The sequence below is a fragment of the Podarcis filfolensis genome (genome assembly GCF_964270895.1).
Source record: "Podarcis filfolensis genome assembly, chromosome: 12".
NCBI classification, from domain to species: domain Eukaryota; kingdom Metazoa; phylum Chordata; class Lepidosauria; order Squamata; family Lacertidae; genus Podarcis; species Podarcis filfolensis.
The window spans coordinates 9,072,757-9,096,283 of record NC_139614.1 but is presented as its reverse complement, the minus strand read 5'-3'; the positions used below and the strand labels follow the sequence as shown (position 1 = coordinate 9,096,283).

At 38.7% G+C, this 23,527-nt stretch overlaps 1 protein-coding gene across 24 annotated transcripts in view; it reads left to right on the top strand.

The window, feature by feature from the left end:
• ARPP21 (cAMP regulated phosphoprotein 21) overlaps positions 1-23,527 on the top strand; it is a 235,816-nt gene that overhangs the window by 105,343 nt on the left and 106,946 nt on the right. For 17 of the 24 annotated variants that reach the window (XM_083577757.1, XM_083577754.1, XM_083577765.1 and 14 more), the window contains exons 2-9: positions 9,566-9,741; positions 11,531-11,691; positions 12,426-12,467; positions 12,939-13,022; positions 16,591-16,741; positions 18,912-18,990; positions 21,461-21,520; positions 22,477-22,617. In XM_083577757.1, the coding sequence (XP_083433883.1) occupies positions 11,569-11,691; positions 12,426-12,467; positions 12,939-13,022; positions 16,591-16,741; positions 18,912-18,990; positions 21,461-21,520; positions 22,477-22,617 (680 nt within the window). In that variant the 5' untranslated portion in view covers positions 9,566-9,741; positions 11,531-11,568. Of the gene's footprint in view, positions 1-9,266; positions 9,292-9,355; positions 9,478-9,565; positions 9,742-9,779; positions 9,904-10,719; positions 10,944-11,054; positions 11,217-11,530; positions 11,692-12,425; positions 12,468-12,938; positions 13,023-16,590; positions 16,742-18,911; positions 18,991-21,460; positions 21,521-22,476; positions 22,618-23,527 lie in introns of those variants that run through there. The other 7 variants (XM_083577748.1, XM_083577763.1, XM_083577745.1 and 4 more) reach the window with 7 other exon arrangements.

Below are 23,527 nucleotides of genomic sequence, written 5' to 3'. Positions count from 1 at the left end.
CAGGGTGAGAACTTCAGTACATAACAGCTACACCAGCAATATGGACAACAACTGGTTTTATTTATTGGTTTTGGGTTCACAGTTTTCAGTTTGGCATCCATCTTGGAACGGTTGCCAGGATCACAGGTCTTGATGGCGCTCAGCTCCAACTATTTCTTGAGAGACCACTTTTGCCTTTTGGCCACTAGGAGGCAACCATAGAAACATATTACATCATCCCTTTCTGTCACTTGGGCTTTTGGAGTGAAACTATAAATTCAAGGGTTAGCCTGTGTCAAGTGGAAAGAGGCAAACTCAGCCCAGGATAGGAGCCCAAAACCTCTCAGGAATATATATTTCTGATAATATAATATATATTGCCTTTTATTCCTAATCATTGAATATTTACTGTTCAGTGGATGAGTTGACAGTGCAGACTAATTCGCATTGCACCAAATTGTATGGATTAAGAACAGAGCTGAATTACTGTATGCTATGAGTTTTAAATTCAACTTCTTTAAATGTATTTGATGTGAATAAATTTTCATTCACACACATACACACACATACTTTTTTTATTTTAAGCCACTTTTCTGGATTACTATCTGCCCAGAATGGCTTACAAATGAACAAAAGATTTTAAAAGGTATACAACAGTCCAAAATTTGAAACTTTAGAATACTGCAAATCAACTTTTGACTAAAAAAAAATACAGAACCAGAAGGAATATAATTGAGACAGGCTGTCACCCAGCTAACAACCATCATGCCTGGAAGGAAAGATGACAAATTAGCCTTAGGGTCTTCTGAAAGCCTGCAGCACAGAGCTTTGGTTTAGGCCCAGCAGAAGGAAATTCTAATGCAATAGGGCCACCATAGAGAAGGATCTCTCATGGCCACCCCCTCCACCAACCTAGGGGGTGAAAATACCATGGGATTCTCTGAAGAGGATCTTAAAGTGCAGGCTGGATAATATGGGTATGAGTGGTCCAATTAATCACTTGGGCCCGGCTGGTTAGAGTTTTAAAGGTCAAATCCAGCACTTTGAATTGGGTTTAGAAATACACTGGTATCTAGTCCAGCTGATACAGTAATATAATTTGAATGGTGAAATGAGTGATTTGGGGACATTTTTAATATTTGTACAAATTAATTCCAGCAAAATAATGCAAATGGAAGGGAAGTAAACGTATCAAAGCAAAGTTCAAGCCGGAAGTTCAAATGGGGAAAGTGAGTGTAGTTTTTCAAGCAACTGCCTTTGATTCTTTCCACTCTTGTCTCTTTGGGTGTGTATTGGGCTTGGTTCTTCAGTTAGCTGAGGAAATAGCTGCAAACCACTGCTGAACTAGTAGAAAGAGTATCTCTTTACTTGCAGTGGCTATGTTTTAGTTCCACACCATACCAACCGAACCTTGAGCTCTGCTGTGCTGGTTTTATCAAAGGGTAGTCCCAAGCAGTTTTTTAATATATAAATACTGTGGTGCCTCTGGTTACAGACGCTTCAGGTTACAGACTCTGTTAACCCAGAAATAGTACCTCAGGTTAAGAACTTTGCTTCAGGATGAGAACAGAAATCACGCGGCGGTGGCGCAGTGGCAGTGGGAGGCCCCATTAGCTAAAGTGGTACCTCAGGTTAAGAACAGTTTCAGGTTAAGAACGGACCTCCGGAACGAATTAAGTTCTTAACCCGAGGTACCACTGTAGCATAAAATCATTTCCCCTGATAAAGCACCTACTCAAACTTGTTGGGAGCCACACCTGCTTGTGCAACTGTCTTTTTTGACAAAAGCCATCTTCTTTCACTGTGTTGGGTTAGACATACCTAACAAATATTGTTAAGTTGTGGGCGAATATATCAGACGACACAGCGATTCTTCCAAAGCAGCTCTTTATTTGTAAGCTGGAACAGAACTGAACTGAGGAGCTCAGTCAGCCTGCTTATATAGAGCTCCAGAACAATGTAACTGTTGCAACTTTCTAAAACTATCCAATCACTAACAAACAAACAAAAACTATCCAATCACTGAACGTCACTTTTGATCCTTCATTTGCATACAAACTATCCAATCACTGAACGTCACTTTTGATCCTTCATTTGCATACAAACTATCCAGTCACTGAACGTCACTTTCGATCCTTCATTTGCATAACTATCTACAATATCCCCCTGCTGGCCCAGGCTGAGAACTTCAGTACATAACAAATATTACTTCTGTTCGGGCATGCAAGCAAGCAGAGTGAACGGAGATGAGCTTGCTAAGCTCTGCACCCTTCCTTCACAACATCACCCTGCTTTTCACTACCTACAAGTCATTGTTTGAAGTCTGAAGTGGGGAGCTGCTTCTTATTCCTAGAGGCTCCCTGCATGTTATAGAGCCTCACTTTCCCAGGATTCTGAATCACTCAAGAGAATCTGTATGAACAGAGGAGTCTCCCTGCTTTAGACTTTGCTCTCCAAGCCATGGCAAACAGTTGAAATGTTCAGCCTTTATATGCAAGCAACATGACCAAAATAAGGCTATATTGTATATCTGAACATACTCTGTTCCAAGGCTGAAATTGTATATAACAACAACAACAACTTATTATTTATACCCCGCCCATCTGGCTGGGTTTTCCCAGCCACTCTGGGCGGCTCCCAATCGAATATTAAAAACACAATACAGCATTAAACATTAAAAACTTCCCTAAACAGGGCTGCCTTCAGTTATAAAAGTCAATGACAGGAGAATTTGCTAATGGGGTTGGCAGATTAAATATTTAAAGGACAATGGTTGGGAGGAGTTTTGTGTGCAATAAAGAATATCTAATAGGTTGTACGGCAAAATGTATTAAAATATGGATAATACTTTATGTTGTATTGTGAGGTAATATAGCCTGTATATGTATAAAGTTCAAAGTACAGAAACTTGGAAATAACAGGCTCCCTTCCGCTACTCATGTACAATTAGCAGAATATAGATATATCTCAAACTTGTAGAGTGAATGGCATATATGGTAAGCCTGAAGCTTGCACACATTTAACTTGTGCACATTCAGCTTTACACGTTTGGTTTCTTTTTTAAAAAAGAAATAAATTAAAAAGGGGACGGAAAGGGGATGGGTGTCTGGGGAAAAGGGGTTTGGCTCAGTGTGTTTTGACTATACAGTGGTACCTCGAGTTAAGAACTTCTGGAGGTCCGTTCTTAACCTGAAACTGTTCTTAACCTGAGGTACCACTTTAGCTAATGGGGCCTCCTGCTGCCGCCGTGCCACCACCGCACGATTTCTGTTCTTATCCTGAAGTAAAGTTCTTAACCAGAGGTACTATTTCTGGGTTAGCGGAGTCTGTAACCTGAAGTGTCTGTAACCCAAGGTACCACTGTGAAGATTTTGGGTTTAGACACCATGCCTGGAATGTAACCCTTGCATAAGTTGCGGGCTTTCTGTATAATGAAACTTCATATCTAACCAGAACCTTTCCCCCAAACACTAGCAACTGAGACAAAGTACCACTGATAACACTAAACTGTGGTTTAACACTAAATCGTGCACTGTCCTCTCCCCCTTTCTTTGGTCCAGCTGTGAGGAGACTGGGTATTTTTGCTTCTGTTGTAAATTAAATGCCATTCATCATTATGTCTGAATCCTAAGATGTGTTTATGGTAATTTCAAATAAAGTTTAGAGGAACAAAGCAACTTTGTGAGCCCTGCTTTAAAACTGCTGGCCGTGCTGGAGGAGAGGTGAGCTGGTTGCTGATGAGCTTAAGGTTAATTTGTGTAATGGTAAATCATAGTGTAGCATTACACCCAAATGAGGCCACTGTTTGGATGATTCTTTCAGCTGAATTAGGTGCATGGGTTTTCTTTGATCTATGTAGCTGACATACGTGGAATCATACCCCACAATATACTGGTGACCCTGAGGTGTCTTTATGTTTTCTTCTGTTGGGCTCACTTGTTTGAGTCACCTTTTGAGCAAGAACTACGTTAGACATATCATTTCTGCTGCCTGGGCATGGCACCATTTCAGTCTGGATTAACAGGTGGGAAGATCACTAATGGAGAGGCAGGATTCAAATTCAATCAATTGAATTTGAAGGGGGTTTTCTATTTAATCATTTGCCATTTCATTGCCCGAGCAGGCATATTATGCAACCCAGAGCAGCAGCAAACAACCAGATGTTGGGGTGCAATCAGGCCAAAACTTTATTGACTGCAGTAGGCAGGGGTTAAGGGTTGGCATGGCAGCATGGCCAGGATCAGTTTATCAATCTACCCACCCCTTGCTGGTGAAATGTGCTCCACTGTGGCTGGACCGCATCATACCCATTTCATAGGACTCGCCCAGTTCTAAACCCCGTCATGGTGCAAGCCAAGCTTCCAAAGTTTCATTGGGTGATCAGGGTGAGGAGTCCAGCCAGCCAGAGACCCCAGCCTGAGCTTGGGACATGCCATGGCCAATCCTCCCCTTAGACCCCTTATGGGCTTCCCACTTCACTGTGTTAATCCTGCCCAGTGCACTTATACATAGACAACATTATTCCACCTAAGGAAGCCATAAATGTTCCTTGGGGAGAAGGCAAAACAACAACAACAACCCAACCAAGGTTTGAGAGAGAAACTTCCTTTCCAGCCCTGTCAACTAGTGATTGGAATTGCTCAGTGAAGGATCTAACATGAGGGTGGGTAGCTCACAGGGCAAAACCTCCCCCAATCCAAAATAGCCTACAGGAGAACTTTCTCATTTGCTGCTTGTCAGGCCCTGCTGGGTGTGGTGGTTAAGAGTGGTAGACTCGTAATCTGGTGAACCGGGTTCGCTTCTCTGCTCCTCTACACGCAGCTGCTGGGTGACCTTGGGCCAGTCACACTTCTCTGAAGTCTCTCAGCCCCACTCACCTCACAGAGTGTTTGTTGTGGGGGAGGAAGGGAAAGGAGAATGTTAGCCGCTTTGAGACTCCTTAGGGTAGTGATAAAGCGGGATATCAAATCCAAACTCTTCTTCTGCACCACTGGGCACAGCTGCCCTGCCCCTGGAAGGTGACTAAGTGCAACTGTCTTTCCCAGACATTTGCTTTAACATGTAAAATTCTCCCCCTAATGGGCATGTAGACCCCACCCCCCCGAAGAGGATGTGTCTGAGAATTCCCGGACTTATGGCAACCCTATCTTATGGTGGACTTTTCTTTTTCAAAGAAAGAACTGTGGGGGAAATATATTTATAAATTATCATATTGCACAATACAGTGGAACCTCGGAAGCTGAACGCCTGTAAACTCGAACATTTCGGCTCCTGAAAGGTCAAAAATCGGAAGTTATTCTTCTGGTTTTCAAATGATTTTCAGAAGCCAAACGTCCTGCAGACAATCAGAAGCCGCACCTTGGAAGTCGAATGTTTTGGAAGTCAAACAAACTTTCAGAACGGATTCCATTTGACTTCCAAGGTACCACCGTAGTTCATTTGTTCAGTTCATTTTGTTTTTATATATGTTGTAAGTCACCCAGAGTGGCTAGGAAAACCCAGTCAGATGGGCTGGGTATAAATAATAAAATTATTAAATTATTATTATTATTATTTGCTTATGGGGGCAAGTCCCTACAGCTGTCACCCTGAACTACCTGAACCTAGACAACACAGTTATGTTCCATCTCATGGAGACAAGTAGTCTTCCCATTAATGTCTAGTAACCCTAGCTGAGATAATTTACCTGTTTTTTGAGGTAAGGCAAGACAGGGCAGTTGTATGACAAAAACATTATTTAATAAAAATTCAATTATTATTATTTGCTTTATACATGGCACGAATATGGGTAATTCTAATGGAGCTTGACATTATCATTAGCATTACTAGCGCAATTCTATGCATGTCTACTCAAAAGTAAGCCCCATTGATCTCAATGAGACGTACTCCCAGGAAAGAGGGTAAAAGATTGCGGCACATCCCCAATTTGTGGATGATTTACCACTTCCCAAGTTTGCTGTGGCCAGGACAGAAGATGTTGGGGGTTATCAAGGAAATTTTGGATTCAAGGCCACCCTAGATAGATAGATCCATTGGGATATTGTGGTCCATGTCACCAGTAGGAAAACCACTAGAAGTAGACCTGTGCCTATCAAGCTTTCTGTGGGTCTACCAGTGGCCATTGGGATGAATGTACAGAGTACATTCACCACCAATGGAGGTGCAGATATGCCTCATTCTAGCTCCCCTCCGCCAGCCTTCAGCAGGAGTTTGAAGGATTGCTTTAAAACTAAGCAGTATTTTGTATATATTTATTTCAAAATTTGTAAACATAATGATAAGCATTTAGCAAATTTGTAGTGAACTTTCTGAAGCTGTATAAATGCACTTTTAAGCTTTAAATAAATGTGTTTTAGGTTTATAGCAAGCAATTAGTCTGCACTTTTACTTAGTAAGAATCTAAATAATAAATGGATTTTTTTTATTTAAATCAATTATTTAAATTGGCCTTTTTGCTTGGTGATTTAAATCAGTGATTTATACCCTAATGAGCTTAGTGCTGGGGAAATCAGGATTGTTAAAATAAATGTGGAGATTATTTATATTATTTTAACTGATATGAATATTTTATTTTTATATTGTTGTAACTCACCCTGGTGCACTATGGTGAAGGGGGATCAAGAAGAAGCAACAACGAATTGATGGTGATGATGATTTGTGACCCATTGAAACTCTATTCAGTGAGGTACAAAGGTAGATGGGTGTAATAGTGTGGTTTTGGAAGATAGATCTGAGTTTTAAAGGGGGGAAAGTTGGTAGGTTGCAAATAACTGAACATTAATCCAGATTCACAAAACCAAATCACTATGGCAAAATTCTCTGAAAAGTAAGCTATAAATAACTTTACCACATTTTAAAAAATGTGTGTGTGAATTGCCTTCAAAGCTATATCTACTCCAGACCAACAGAATTCAATGGCACTTAAACTGATTTTTGGGCAGCCATGCCTGCTTATGTCATTTTTAAAATCGCAACTCAATGTGCTGATCTTAAATTCGTTATTTAGAAGCAAGCCCTATTGATTTTAACAGAGTTTAGTTCCAACTGAGGTACAATCTGATGTTTGTATGCACCACTTGGGAATAAGCACAGTGGGACTTACTCCCAGGTAAAGATGGATTTTATCATTCTACATGGTTGGTTGAGATTGAAAGTACCAAAACTCATGAGAAGTTTGATCCCATCCCACCTATAGCTCCTGGGGCACAAGTAGAAGCAAATTCTTAGCCAGAGAAAGTGACACATTGCAGCAGTGTGAGCACTAGGGATAGGATATCATGGAAATAGAAGTGTTGAAGGATGGCATGTTGATCCTTACAAAACAGGGAATAACTCTGTACTTGCTGCTTGATAACCTAACTATTTGGAAAGGCCATAAGATTAAGCTTTGAGTTTCTGGATGGTTAAAGAAGCTAGTTCACTTAAAACAGATTTTACAAGCAGTTTGTGAATGTATGTTTCATATATGATTCTTATACATGATACTCACTTTATGTTTTCCTCCAGTGAGAATTGGGGAAAGATAGCCACAGTGGAAATAACATATTATTTTCGCATGAAACAGTGTATATTTTGGAAACTCATTGAGGAATCTGTTTCTTGCATAATCAAAGCATTTAAATGCAGGTTGAATTGCAGTTCATATCAGCAGTGCATGTTTCCCCATCATGAAATACATGTGTATTGTTGTTGTTTTAGGTAACAGGGTTCATCGTATTTTGAAAACTGGGCCCTGAAAATCTTAATAAAGCCTTATCTTTAAAAAACAAAGCAAAACGTGCAGGTATCCAGACTTAGTAATATTTTTACCTGATGCACCACTTCGTGTGTTTTCACTGACATGGATCTGTGGAATGCCAAAATAGAATGTTTGCTTCTTCTCCAATATTTTATATGCTTTTGAACAAGTCAAGGTGTCTTTCTGGTTAGAAGGCAGTGTACTCTGGGTTTGTAGTCCAATGAATGGCTCGACACTCATTCAGTCCTAACGTTTTATTATACTTCTTTCAAGCAAAACAGAATTGTTTTATTTGGCGCCATGAGCAGCAAACAATCAACAGCTTGTAATGTCTTTGTGAGTTTATAAGGAGGCACTAGCACTTTTACAAAGACCTTTGAATCTTGGATTGGTTTATTAAACGGCTCTTGAACAAACACTCCTTATTCTGGTCCAGCATGGAAGTCTGTTGATGGATTGTGCTTTTTGCAATTATTTTTCTCTGCCTCTTGTCATAAAATCAGGGAAGCACAATGCGGATTTTATTTTGTTTTCTTTGGAGCTGGTTTCCAGTTCATTTTCTTACTATTTGGTAGGCTGGTTTTTTTGTTTTGTTTTTTAGCGAGAAAGGATAAGCAGTGATGAGTTAATCTGTAATTGGTTTGTTCTCAAGGTGCTGCGGCCACTCCCATTGCTTCAACATTAAGGTTTTTTCCCCTTCGAGGACAATAACTGTGTTGCTACTAATAAGTTTCAGCCAAGGAGGGAGTAGATAACATTTATACTGTTGTTTGCATATAAAACAGAAGAGTGAGAGAAGCACATTTACTTCATGGCCATTTGTTTGAGAAGCTCTCAGCATAATAAGAGATTAGAATATGGATTGGGGGAAAATAAAAACTCTACTTTGTAACAGTTATTGAAATAATTTTTTGCGCTTTCTTTGGACAACAGAACTGGTGCATCTTACAGTTGTTGCCACTGTTCACAATTTAATCCTGCTCCAGAAACTGCTGTGCATTAGTATTACCTGGCTCGTGACATCTCTTTTCCTAAAGATTTAATGAAGGTTTCAGTGGTTGGGTTGTCAGATTTTCAGTCCGTTGCCAAATCCAGCTCTTGAAAAGGCAGCCATGATATTTAAGTACTTTGTAAATGTTTCTATTTTCCTGTTAACCTCTCACTTTTCTTTTTAACCAAATGCCCATCTGGTAGCAACATTCGGTATAAACATAGCGTAATGCATTTTTGAAGCAACTGTGCCTTCTGTCTCTCTCCCTTAGCAATCTCCCCCCCTCTTCACATCCCACTTCTTCTGACTTTCCCCTAATTTCCATTGCTCAGAATTGTTAACTCTCTCTTAGCCATTTTTAATGGCTCTATCTTATTACAATCAGCTCATTTATACCTGCTGCTGAGGTCACTTTAGGAAAGAACAGAAAAGGAAGAGTATTAATTCTGAAAATTGAAGCTTTAGTTACAGCAGAGACATTATTATTTTTTCTTTTGTGACAATATTGGTTTCCATTGAGGCAAAGATGAGCCCTTTTTTTAAATGCAAAGTGCTAGAATTCACTAAAAAGGTTAAAACTGAAGTGAGTAATCTTCGGCACATAATATGCAATTGTTAATTTTAGCTCCGTGCGTAGGAGCTGTTATGACTTGAACAGCCGGCTCTAGCCTTCATTAGAGGAGAAGCTCACAGTTTTTTGAGACAGGTGGAGCCGGATCAAGCTGTGAAACTGATTTGCTTGAAGCTGGTCATTAGTGTTAGAAATCTGGTCTCTATTTTATCTTTTAAAACCCTACCATGATTATATCTATTATTATTGGTATTTACTTTTTGTCTTCCCTCCCCCTCCTCACCAGGTTGATGACGATGATCTGTCAAACTCTTTAAAGGAACAGCATGGAGATTGGCACTCTGAACTGTTAAATGGGGTCATGGGACTCACATTGTCATTGATCACTTGTGTGGATTTAACCAGTGAGGAGCAGCATCAGCAACTGATAGAAAAGCGTCCAGAATTAACACAGCACTGAAGGTAAACAGCTTCTTTTTGTTATGTACCCATTGGCAGAAGGAGGTATAATTTCTGTGGATTTGTGCCATGCCCATACAGCCACATCAGGTCTGTGAGCATGTTGCTTTAGGTGTACATCTCTGGAGTGCATACCAAGCAACAGGGATAATGGTTAAGATTCAGGTAACATATGGTGTTATATTTGAATTTATGAGAAAGAATGGCTTCATTTCAGATATGAATGCTCTGCAAATAAACGGATCAGCTGTAGGGGAAAGTGTGTGTGTGTTCCGAGAAAAGAAAATGTAATAACATGACAGTATAACACAATAGCCTAGATAAAGAATGGGTTTATTTGATTGTTACCAACCTCCTCTCTAAATCATGCAACTTTTGCCCCAGTGTTCACATATAAAGAAACAAAATATATTGTAAGTGGGGGTTTTTTGGGGGAGGGTTAAAAAAACAAAAAAACAAAACATTCATTGTTCAAAGCCCCAATTCTTTTCACAAATCATGTTCCCCTTGAAAATTTAATTATGGAACAAGACCCTTTGTGATCTTTCTGTTAAACTTGACAAAGTAAATGCAGCCAGGATAAATGTATACCCAGTTTTCTGATTTTCTTTATTTAAAAAAAACAACCCTCAATGCACATTGTATTTTCCTTTTGAAATAAACAAAGAAAGGCGGCATTACAAAGATCTATTCAGTATTAATTGCAACCTGCGAAAGAAACAATATGAAGACTCGATTTATCTAATAACCGTTATTAAATTGTGAGAAGGGCAAATACTGAAACCTGTTTTGAAATAACTCCTCTTCTCTTCCACACTTAATTTTCTTCTTAAGATTTCTCTCTCCAAAAAGTAAAATAAAAAAGGCAAATTGGGGGGGGGGGATTTAGGAGAAGAACAAAAAGTGCTAAATTATTCATGAGATACATCTGACAACTGATCAGTAGCGGAGGTGTTCGGAGCTGAGGGGGTATTTCATGGGGAGGAAGAGGGAAAATAATAATAGGCTTTAACTTTGAAAAGCCGTATTGAGCTCCTGTGCAGCACACTAATGTGAGCTGAGACCAATGCAGTTAAGATATCTTCATCAGAGCTTAACTGCCAAGGGCTTCCAGGAGGATTTTTACTGTGCTGGAGAGTGACATGGAGTTTGGAGGAGGCTCGTGATTTTTTATAATGGAGCTGTCAATTTGAGGGCTTGAAATGGTGACAATGAGGGTTTTATTGCCAAATTTAGAATTAATGTTTATGTTGAGTTCCTCTTCATCCCGGGCTTAATTTCTCCCTTTCTTGTAGGGAGTGCTTATAACCTTGTTGTGTGTACACAGGGGGGGATGACTGACTGGTAGAGGTGTGGATTAGTTTTTTTTCATTTTCCAAAAAGCGATTGACAGTCTAGCGGAAGGTCTGGTCTGCTTGACGCCTCCCCAACAGAAAAGCACGAATAGGTTATCGTTTATTTGGTCCATCACCTACGTGGTAAAAGAATTCACTTCCATCCCACATCCCTAGCTGTGGGACGAAAAGGGCAGGGGGAGGAATTTCACGTACGCATTTTCTGCCACAATGGGTACTTGAAAGCAAGCTGTTCTACTTGTTAGCTTTTACACAATTCAACGTTCACCTAGAATACCACTTCAGTCCATTGCCGTCTGCTGAATTGCACTGCCCTAATTCTTGAGTTCCTTGCTGTGCTTTGTTAGTTCATCATGGAGGAAATAAAAATCTCTCTCGTGGGAATCAGATGGCAAATATCACCTCCTATTTTGTTTTTTAATGTCTTGACCTTTCAGGTCATCAAATCTTGTTCTATTAATTTCTACCTGGGAGAATGTCTGAGCAAGGTAAAACAGAAGAAACTGGAAGCGAGCAAGACTCAGCCATCTCCCAACAAGAGAATTGCATCCTTAACTCAGAGGTAGATGAAAAAGATGAAAATGGCAAATCAGACCAGGTAAGAACAAAAAGCGACTATTCTGTTAAACTACTGGACTTTTTAAAAACAATTTTGTCATTCTTTAATTTTTAAAGACCTTCTCCGCACCCATTTTGAGTAGGTATTGCATGTCTTAGATTTTCCCTTTCAATTCTGGAAGATCTGTATTTCTGTTAACTGAATTCGTCATTAAAATTGCTGCGTTGTATGAACACAAATAAATGCATATCAGATCAGTTCCTAGCTATGCAAAAAAGAGGAAACTGCTTATATTGTCAGAAACCCATTGGGAAACACTTATGAAAGTGGAAAGGAGGAAGAAAAAAATAGTTATCAGCACCACTGTGTATAGATAGAACTTTTGCAGTGCCTATTGTCTCTGGCTTCAGATTGCTATGAAAAGAAAATTTATTTTTTTTAAAAACAACAGCAACAATAAAATGCCACACTGCTTTGAATTCTCAAGGAGAGATGAAAACAAAGGGGTTTCAGAGGGTTTCTTTAGTCTTACATTGTAAAAATAATGCTTTTATGTGCATATGAAAATGGAAATGATTGTGGCTAGTTACCACCAGTGATATTAATGCTAAGGCTCCTTAAGGAGTCATTTTAAGGTCCACAAGTTACCAAGTTACCTGACAATCACCACATGAACCTGGTACTTCATGAATGATTGAATGAACTTGCTGCTATTCCTGTTATACATATTTTCCACCCATAGACATGCATAATTTGTCACTTGCTGTTTGCAGAAACGAGGTGCTAACCAGAACCAGCAGAAAAAGAGACTCAAGGTAGAGATTTTGAATACTTTCTCAGAGCCACGACAAACTAGCTGGGGGTGGAAAGGTCCATGTATATACTATGAAAGCGTATTCCTATTTTATTCATTCGTACAATAGTTAGTTACAATAAGGTCAGTGGAATTCCTTGAGTTATTAGCTATTTACTTTATACAGTGTAAATGCTTAAGATCCTTTTTCATTTGAATACCTGCATTTTGGTGGGAACTTCCATTTTATATTAAATTATGCATAGGGATTACATTATTTGCAATCTTCACTATATCTGTGTTCTATCTCATGCCATCCCAGCAACACAGAACCCTATGTCCGTGAAACAATGTTTTTCCCTACTTTGAGGTCTATCTCTTTACTTTTTATTTTTTGAAACACAGTGAGGAAGGCTAGTATACACACACACACACACACACACACACACACACAGGTATTCAAAAGTGATTTCCTTATTCTTCTATATTTCAGTCAGGAGGGAAGGGTAAACTGGTCCGAAGTCTCGCTGTCTGCGAAGAATCATCCCCTCGTCTGGAATCAGAGAATGACAACCAGGTATCTAAGACCAAGCCCTTAACTGCATGGTTAACTTTTCATGTGCATGATTGCATATTTGGGCTTTAACTGCATTTACTGATTTTGGGAAACCAAAATCACCTTTCACAAGAGCATACTTTATAATTACTATTTTAGAAGTTGTCTGGTTTTTAGCGTGTACTTATTTTGAAATAAATGAGTAGCTCTACAGTATGTCACAGGGTGTTATTTGCTCTCTTTTTTTTCCAGACCCCCTGAAAAATTCAACAAATGGAAAAGAATTCAAAAGAATTCAGATTAATTATTTTTTAAAAAATTCAAAAAAAAAGATAGAATTGTTATTTTCTCTAAGGCTATCTCTTGTAAGACTACACCAGACATAGTTCTGAGTTCACTCTGGCATCTAAGTCATGCAAGGTCCATGTATCAGTTCCCCGGAACCAATTTCATAGTAACATCCAAATTCTTGACACTTTTAAGTCAGAATGATCTAAAAGACAGTGCATTGTATTCCATATGGTTCATTCTTCTGATTCTTGGTGCCATTTTTCCAACTGCAAAGCATGTGTTTGATTTAGTCTGTATTGGTGTTGTATACCATTTATTCCAAAGAAATAAATATATGGATCAAATCAGGAAAATTTGATCTGAGAGACTTTAGAATTTTGCAAAACCTTTCTTCTACACTTACTGCAAAAAAGAAACGAAAAAGAAAGAAAAGCTTACATTGTCTGCTTATAAAAGCAAATTTATCAAGAACGTAAACCAAAAAAGTAAGCTTCTTGCCAGTATTTCTTACTTGAAGACTCAGACATTATTTGAAGAATGAGATCAGCCATAGAGAGGGAGAGGAGACAGAAAACGAAAGATGAACTTTTGTTAGCACAAAATAATTCTCACATTTAAGTGTACTTTCTAAGACTTTCCGCTACTAACTTGAAATGAAACAAATCAAACTCTCCTCTTTGGACTCTTTACTACGGAGGGTTTTATTTTTTTGAAAGACCAAAAAACCCACCACCCCATATCTTATTGCGCTGTGGGGTTTTTGTACTTTCTCGCTGCTCTACAATGACAGTTTATGCAGTAGGATACTAGATAGATTATTTTATGAGTTGTGGGTAAATATTTTGAGAGGGGGGAAAACAATACTATGACACATTGACTCAACTTGCATATAAGAAATGTATGGCTTTTGTTCTGCATTTTATTTGTGTTTTCTATCGTTTTAAATGGAAACCGAAAGGAGGAGAATATAAATATATCGCAGTATATTCAATGTTGCATGGTAGTTACTGATGTACTCTGCAAAAAAAGAAAAGGAATTTTATACACGTCAGAGGCTAGCAGGTTTGGAGGTAAAGACTAGATACCTCTTCTAATGGTGCAATCCTATGCATGCCTACTCAAAACTAAATCCCATCGAGTTCGATGTCACTTCTAGATTAAGTGTATATTTAGGAATTCAGCCTAAGCTGCCCACAATGCAGGGCAGAACAAGGCTGGGATTCACATTTCTTCTGGTTCCTGCCACTGTTTCGTCCAGTACTAGGGAGAATGATTTGAGTATAATGTAAAGAATGCAGGGATTAAAATACTTTCTGCCACCAAAGTCTCCTCTTTAAGGATTATTGGCTTTTTATGATTCGATGGGAAGTATACTTGATTTAAAACTTTATAATGATTACCTTTGCACTAGGAAAGTTAGAGCTGTGCTCTCATTTTTGAGCTGAATGAAGGATACTGGAAGGGTTGGGCCAATGGAAATTGTTTCTTTCTTTCTCTCTCTTTTTCTCTAAGTTAATTTGGATTTTTTTTCTTTGTTAGTTTATTTTAGCTGTTTACAAAGCACAGGGTCTAAATTATCAGAGAATGTATGGTACATTGCCAGTACTACAGATTGTACTACAAACCTAATGTTTGTATTATATTTAAAAATTTGCCTTGATTTTCCTGTGTAGGAAAAAAAAATCTTGTTACCTGTATTACTTGATCATGAAAGCTTATCTGATCGCACACTTTGTCCTTACTTTAAAAGAATGTTGCCTCTAATGTTATGATATTGGTTTATCAGTGTATTATTGCAAACTGAACATCTTCTGTTGTTCGCTAAACTTTTCCTGTATGAATGTACTTATCAACGTTGTAATTTTACTATTGAGTAAAAATATCAATAAAAAGTGAATATAAGAAAAAACAATAGATTGTTTTCACGACTCTGCAGCACTTCTGTGTGTGTTTATTTCAAATGCAATAAATATGTAGAAATGGTATGTTATATGTACGGCACAAAGTATATATGCTGTATGCTTACATGTCTGTTTTAGACTATATGTAAAGTCTGTCTTGCTTTCCATCCCCTGTAAAAATGCAAGTGCACTATAACTATCATTTTGACTTCAGGATAACAGAGTGTACATAGCAGAAGCAATTCTAATTGTTTCCCTTAATTGAACAACACAATTGCACTTTTATCAGCTTGCCAGATTACTTGCAGGGAGTTTACCGCAAATTCAGACAGAGCTACTAACTATAAACCATGCATTTTCACTATGTATTTCTCCCCAATAATCTTCAGTTCAATTCATTATACCTTCAGAGTCACGGATCATAAGTTAACATAAAGCTATGTCCACTTAAGCTCCAGTGATTTCAGTGACAATTATGTGCATAATTTTCTACTGTATTGGGTTCATAAACAGTTAACCTCCCCTGCCACCATTCACATTTTATAACATATTCCCTAAGAACTACACTTTGGGTTATATTGAATGCTGGTCCTACTCAAAGTAGACCCATTGAAATTAATGAACATGGCTAACCTAGGTCCATTTCAATGGGTCTACTCCAAGTAGGACTGGCATTGGATAGAGCTCATCCAGATATATTTTAATGTGCTAGTTGATGGATCTAGCAGTATGAGATTAATGTTAACATTATTGGGACCCCATCAGTAATACATATATTTATAGAAGGTGTGGACATTTGAGTTATTTGTAATCTAATATGCAGACTTAACTGCTGCACTTGACCAGCAGCAAGTTCTAACTTTTTAATTCTAAGTAGGCATCACCAATTTCCTTATTTCAGTTTTAAACAGAAATAAATTAAGTGTGCTTAGGTTTTAGGTGCCTCAGTCCTCAGTCCATTTACTTTGAAAGACATTACCTTGATACCAGTGGAACATATTTTATACCTAAGCTTTTGATCCTTAAGATTTTAGTTGTAACCCCCTCACTCCTGAGTACTTTTCCTTAGGCACTTTTACTTAAAAGTGCTTCCCACTGAGTCCAGTGGGATCTGCTTCAAGGAAATTATAATTAATCTGAAGCAAATAAGTTAGGATATATTCAGAATTAAATCCTAATCCTCTGGGGTATATAAACGACATAAACTATATAAGTAGCAGGAGGCAAAATAAATATCGGGAAGCAAAATTTGTCCCTAAGAGTACAATATTTTTTTCCTAATATTAAGTTCACAGAAGACAGTTTGGCTTCAGCTTTTCTAAGCATGCACTTCATAATGCATTTTGGAAGCCAAGTTTCCTGAATCTGGCCCTAAATTATTATATTTTTTTCAACAGGAATCAATACAACTGCAGCTTTCAAGTTTCCCCAGCCTACAAGAAGAGGATAAATCTAGTAAAGATGACTCTGAGAAAGAAAAAGAAAAGAATAAAAACAAAGAGAAAGATAGAAACAGTGAAAAACCCAAGATAAGAATGTTATCAAAAGGTGAACAAAAATATTTAAGTCGTTATTCAGTCATCTATCATAGTCTTGTATGAAGACGTTTTTGAATGCAAGAATGTATTTGCTTGTTTTCGTTGCTTATATATTTGATATTCTGTATACGTCTGTGGGATTGTAGTGTATGTATTTGTTTATGCATTGTTTGTGGAACATATGCAGTATGTCTATATTATCTAACGAGCCTGCACAGTTTCTGACCCACAAACTCAAATGCAAAGCCAATCCAGGGGGCTTCATTAAACACTCTGGTTTGACTTGCTGCCTGGAACTGCAAAGCAAGGGAACTGTGAAGAACTCTGCTGGTCCTAATATGTGGCCAGTGGTCTCTGTTCAGACTGGAGGGTCACACATACTGCTAACTTCAAATTTGGATAAGTGACTGCATTAAGAGGGAGGATTAATTATTCTGCTTTGGGGAGGACAGTACACTTTTTCACTCGCCTCTTTCCCCCCACTCCCACCCCATATCCCTGGAATGAGATCAGTGTTGGACCTTGGGTTTGGGTAATAGCTCCCTCCCCTACTTCACTGTAGAGAAAAAGTAACCACAACCAAACCATATAGGGACAGCTTTCATTCAGTGTGTGTTTGTATGTGGTGCATGTACACAATTATTGTATGTGATTGCAAGGAGCCCACTTCAAATACTGCATGAAAATGGATGTAAGAATAGCTACCCAATTTTGCTAACACATGCCATGCCATATAATTTGTTGTTAGCGGCACACTACACTCTAAAGCCAATGTCCATATTTTCATGCTGACTCGGATCCATGATCCTTATCAGCAGTTGGGTGGAAGGGCAGGTGGCTACAATGAGTTCTTCCCAATAAGTAGCAAGGGGAAGAGTGGGAGCTTTTGCAACTGCAGATATTTCTATCTGTGCAAATAACCAGAGTTGCTGTATGGAGGGGAAGTTATCACTGCTCTTGCAGAGTCTTCCATATGTGTTAAGTGAGGTCCAAGCACAGAAACCTGTTGCTAACAGAGCCCTTGTCTTTTTATATTTTGTTCGGAAATGGACTTAAGTCTTAAATATGAGTTAATATACAATTAAATTGCCTGCCGCATTTTAAATGTCACGCATGAAATGTGCAAGTTTATCAACAGATGGCTGGTTTATTTGTGGTTATCCAATCTTGCCCAGCTTATTTACAATAGGTTTTTTTTGAATGAAGTTTTGTTCTCATCTTTATGGACAATGTTAGAAATCCATTGTGAATACATATACACACACTTCATTGCTATCTACACATTCACACACGTCACTGCTTCCCAGTGTTGCACGATGCAGATTCTTATTCATATCCAATATCATTCTATTGATACCATGCAACAAGTGGCTTGGAATGCAGTCTGCAAAGCACTTTGCCAGTGTAATGACATTTAAATGCATCATGTGATGTTATAATGGGTTCTTTATGGATTGTCAAAAAGGGTGTATACATCAGTGAATGCAGTAAAATGAATCAGTCTGGCTGAAGCTGGACAGAATATTAAAAAAAAACACCCTGCTGTCTTTGGGTATTTGGTGATGTGAAATATCCCTAGCGCTAGTCTTTTTAAAAGATTTCTGTTTTCTTCAAAATTCAGTTCCTTGAGCAGAAGTCTCCACATTCACACTGAAATTTTGCTCAAAGTGAAATTCAGCACAGTTCTAGATGAACACATTTATAAAATGGTCAGGAAAAAAATCCCACATAGTGTCCAATCAAATCCCCAAAGTGGTTCTGATTTGCCATTTTGTCTTTCACATCTGTTTTGATTTTCTATCTCACTCCTGGTTGCCCAAACAAAACTAATTATGTCCAAAACTTGCCTGGTATTTCACACACACACACATGCACAATATTAACAGTTCAAATAGTTGGAAAGGCTTTTGGTGGATCTATACATCCCTTGTATTATTCTAAAGCAGAGCACTTTAAATTAATATCCACTTGTACTTGGTGCTTGTTGGTACAGTGAACATAAAGAACGGGTACCCTCCCACTGTTCTGTGGGGTATTTTTTCCTAATGCAAGTCACACCCTGCATGTGTTAGGTATTCTTTCAGACAGCTGGAGAAGGAGAAAACTTTCCTCCACACAATGGCTTTAATTTTTTTTTACCTTAAAAAAAATGAAACTATTAGTAATGTATGTTTTTTCAGACTGCAGCCAAGAATACACAGACTCTACAGGCATAGATTTGCACGAATTTCTGGTTAACACATTAAAGAATAATCCCAGGTAAGTAGGCCTTTTTGTGTGTGGCTTGAGAACTTAGCAATTGGGAGCAATGTGGTGTTAGTCCTAGAGTGGTCATGGTGTGGAAAATAATACGTATGCTTCTATGAAAGCGTATTGATTTTTAGCATAAACCCCTATAAGTACTCCATAAGCCTTCCCTTTCCCCACAGTTTAATTCCTTTCTCAGGGAGTTAGCCACGTCCATCCACACCCCTCTCTTCCGAGACATGCAACACAGCATCTAAAAACCCACGGCCATCTATGTCAGTGTTTCTCAAATATAGCCATACTGCAAGATGTGATGTGGGCACTGTCATGGCAGCTCCTCAATGCTCTGTCATTAGTTAGCCAAAATCAACATCGATCACAACCATCAGTGATCATGCAATCACACATTTTTGACAATGTAAGGCTAATGCCCAGTGAACATAAATGGCTAGTGATAAGGGGAACCAAGTTTTTTAAAAAAGCACACAGAATTATGCAAGGCTTGTGTGTTTGGTGGAGTTAGGATTCAGAGACCTGGTGGGGACTGGCAGAGAGGCTTAGAATACAGATACCCAATAAGAAGGAGCCCAGCTTAAAATAGTTGTTTCAGATCCCAGGATAAGCAGAAATACTGACTATGCTTATGCTGTCTGTGTTTTGTCATAAAACTAAATTCTGGTTTAGTGCTACAGGAACGAGTCTTGGGCACATGCACCACACACCCCACCCTCAGTACAGCATTTGTTTCCTCTTTGGTCAAATCATAGGTGAAACTAACAGCAACAACCATTTCTACCCAACATTTCCTATTTTGGACATGATGACAAACTGTGATTCATTGAGAAGTAAATGCTTTCAGTCTCCTTGTGGTCACACAAGATGATAAGGATTTTTTTGGGGGGGGGAGTGAATAACAAGTTCATGGACTGAACTACGGCTTAGCTTAGCATATGTTTTCTGCCATTGAAATGGTTAATCATGCTTCAGTCTGGTACCAGCTCTTGAGAGAGAATATAATAATCTGTTCCGGCTGCAATGCAGACTAGGTCCTGTGAACATTTTCAGTTTCTTAACTGCTACACCTTAGACACTCTTACACATCAGTTTTATGGAGAACCACTGGCATAGGTAATCAGGTATCCCTGCATTTAAAGCTCCTCTTTTTGTTTGGAAGAGTAAAATGTCTTGTCCCCACCCCCATCCCCAGATATCACAGTCCTGTAGAACTCCAGTGAGTTAGGAAATCTTATATCATATGACTCTACATCCAAAGAAAAGACCAATCTGTCTTACTTTTATATATGATCAAAGTTAAAAAAAACCTCTGTAACTACTATTTACTCTATTAATAGTCCTATTATAATTATTATATTACTATACATTTTTATAGTATATCCTAATGCATAATGATGAATGAATAAATAATTTTGATGGCTTCTGATTTGATGCAGATTGCAATCTAATCCAAGAAAGATTAGAAAACAATATCTAGTTCTCATTTTCTGACAATTATCAAAACATCACTATAATTATCATTATCATTATCCCATGGATAATCCCTCTAGATACTGCTGAACTATAATTCCTGTTGGTGTCAGCATGGGCCGTGGTCAGTGATTATGTGAGTAGTGATTTGGAGGGCCGTAGACTAGCCCCGCCCCCCGGCTGTAATACATTATTTCAGAATCAAAATAATGAGGGCTTGGGTGCAAAGGACTATGCACATAAGGAGAAAGTGTATTCGCATTGTTCTATGGACTCCTGCCACAGGTGGCGCTGTGGGTTAAACCACAGAGCCTAGGACTTGCCGATCAGAAGGTCGGCGGTTCGAATCCCCGCAATGGGGTGAGCTCCCGTTGCTCGGTCCCTGCTCCTGCCAACCTAGCAGTTCGAAAGCACGTCAAAGTGCAAGTAGATAAATAGGTACCGCTCCGGCAGGAAGGTAAACGGCGTTTCCGTGCACTGCTCTGGTTTGCCAGAAGCAGCTTAGACATGCTGGCCACATGACCCGGAAACTGTACGCCGGCTCCCTCAGCCAATAAAGCGAGATGAGCGCCGCAACCCCAGAGTTGGCCACGACTAGACCTAATGGTCAGGGGTCCCTTTACCTTTACCTTTATGGACTCCTGCAGAAGAGGTATTGGGAAACTACGATATGTCAGTGGTTCTAGTACAACATGGTTGGCCACCATGAGCCACTCACGAAGCTGGGTTCCCAACCCATCAGTCACCACCACCATAGCCAATGGTCAGAGATAACGGGGTTGTACTCCAAAAGTTCCTGGAGGGCCACAGGATTATCAGCCTCCCACCGTCAGGATGTGAACTGTAATATCTTTACATGTCATAAGCAAGTATTTGGGTTTGTTGTAAAGGGACAGAGCAAAGAGACATCAAAATTATTTCAGTAGTTGTAGTCCTCTGCACCCTTCCCTCCCCCAAAAAACCCTGAGTAGTGATTTTCTCATTATTTTCTTAACAGGGATAGAATGATACTGTTAAAACTGGAACAGGAAATTATTGATTTTATCAGTGACAACAGGTAAGTTAATTTTCAGTATTGATTTCTTGTTTGCTGACTCTTGTCTACTATACCAGGCACTCATAGACTTTTGTTTTGAGCAATATTATTGCAATATGAAAATACCAAGCTTTTAACAAAATGAATGTCTTTAGTAATTATTCATCCCTAAGGAATTAGATAAACGTCTTTAGTATGGATCCTTAATTGTGTTGTGCTGGTTTCATTGGCAAATGCCCCCAGACAGTCCTATGTTTTCAGAGCTAAGGATGGAGGCAGGAATTGCTCCAGACCTACAGACTTTTCAGAGACTAAGGTTCAAAATGCTCCTCTGTCCCAGTGCAAACTTTGGGCATTCTCACCCCACAGGGTTGAAATTAAGACAAAGGAGATAACTTCACATATACCCACCAGAACCCTTTGGAGGAAGAACAGGATACAACTAAATAATTACTGCTAAATATTTATTTCTGAGCTCTACTGCTCAAATTATTTCTGATGTACAGTTACCATTAATTTCAAAGGAGTTTGCATAAGCTATTTGAAATAAAAAGAGATTGTTTGATGCAATTGTTTGTTTGATGCTAGTTAGAATATACCTACCTGCCTGTTTGGGTGACGCAGCATCACACTAAACAATTCAATTTCTTCCCTTCAACAATTTTAATAAAACTATAAGATAATGCAGGTTGTTTTGCTCATAAAAAGCAATAACTTAAAACATTTTGCATATTTATATTTTAAGCACACTTGACACATGCAGAATATTGGGATGAATGACTAGGAGAGTTATTGTTAAAGAAACTAATGAAAATAACAGACTTGGCATACCAGATCTGACAACTGCCCATTAACTAATGTTTTAAAAGATCGTGGGTGGTTGTTGCTGTTGTTGTTTTTTTTAAAAAAAGTGGACTGCTATTGTTCCATCATGTCAGAGGCTGCATCATATTGAGCCCTTTGACGTTTTGTTCCAGTAATCATTATAAAAAGTTCCCCCAGATGTCGTCATATCAGCGAATGCTAGTGCACAGAGTGGCAGCTTACTTTGGCATGGATCACAACGTGGATCAGACTGGGAAATCTGTAATTATCAACAAGACCAGCAATATGAGAATGTAAGTGCCACCTCACTGTTCTCCTTCTATTTCCCTTTGCTAAGAATCAGTTGAAGTGCATTCCCTTTATCGCATCCCAGGTGTTTTCCTCCTTTGTTCTTTCATTCTATTTGAGTAATACATATTTTTTTTAATATTTATTTTACCATTCATTCTCATGTGGAGTCTCATTATGCCTGTCCTTGGAAGAACACTGAGGACATGAAATATGTTGAAGCAAATCAATCTAACTGTTGTTTGTTGATAAGAAAGCTGTGCCGTGCCTCTGGAATGGAATGTTATATTTCCTAGCCCCTCATTACCGCTGTAATGTTGGAGCGTAGAAAAAGTAAATTGTGGGCTATTCTTTTTACTTGGAGTACTGGAAACTATTACGTGTAATACTTCTCGAAAGGGTAAATGTATTGTGTGGCATTCCCCTCCCTATTTTCTTTTTACAGGACTCTCCTTTTGAACAATGAGTTCCTTAACTGGTTTCCACTTTTGTTCTTCCAATGCAACGTTTTTCCATATATATCATTACCCTTTCACAGTTGAGAAACTGTCTCTGAATTAATTCACTTTGCATAATAAATGAGCTAAGAGCATCTGTTGTGTAGAAAATGGGCATCAGAAAATGCAAAGAGTTGCTTCTTATATCACTGGGTAGGCAGGAATGCATTCATTTATTTCTTTTTCTTAAAAAAATGTATCTGCAGTTCCACCTCAATAGGTACCCAAGGCAACTCACAACAAGAAGGCACAGACAACCATTTTAAAATGACAATACCACAATACACACTAATGTCTGGTGCCTAATGGTACAATCTTAGAGTGCACTCTGTTTATAAGAGACACGTCAGCCTGATCAAGCTGGTTTGCAATCGCTCTGTTGTGTGTGCTGAACTCTGGTGGATGCAGGTTCTGTTTA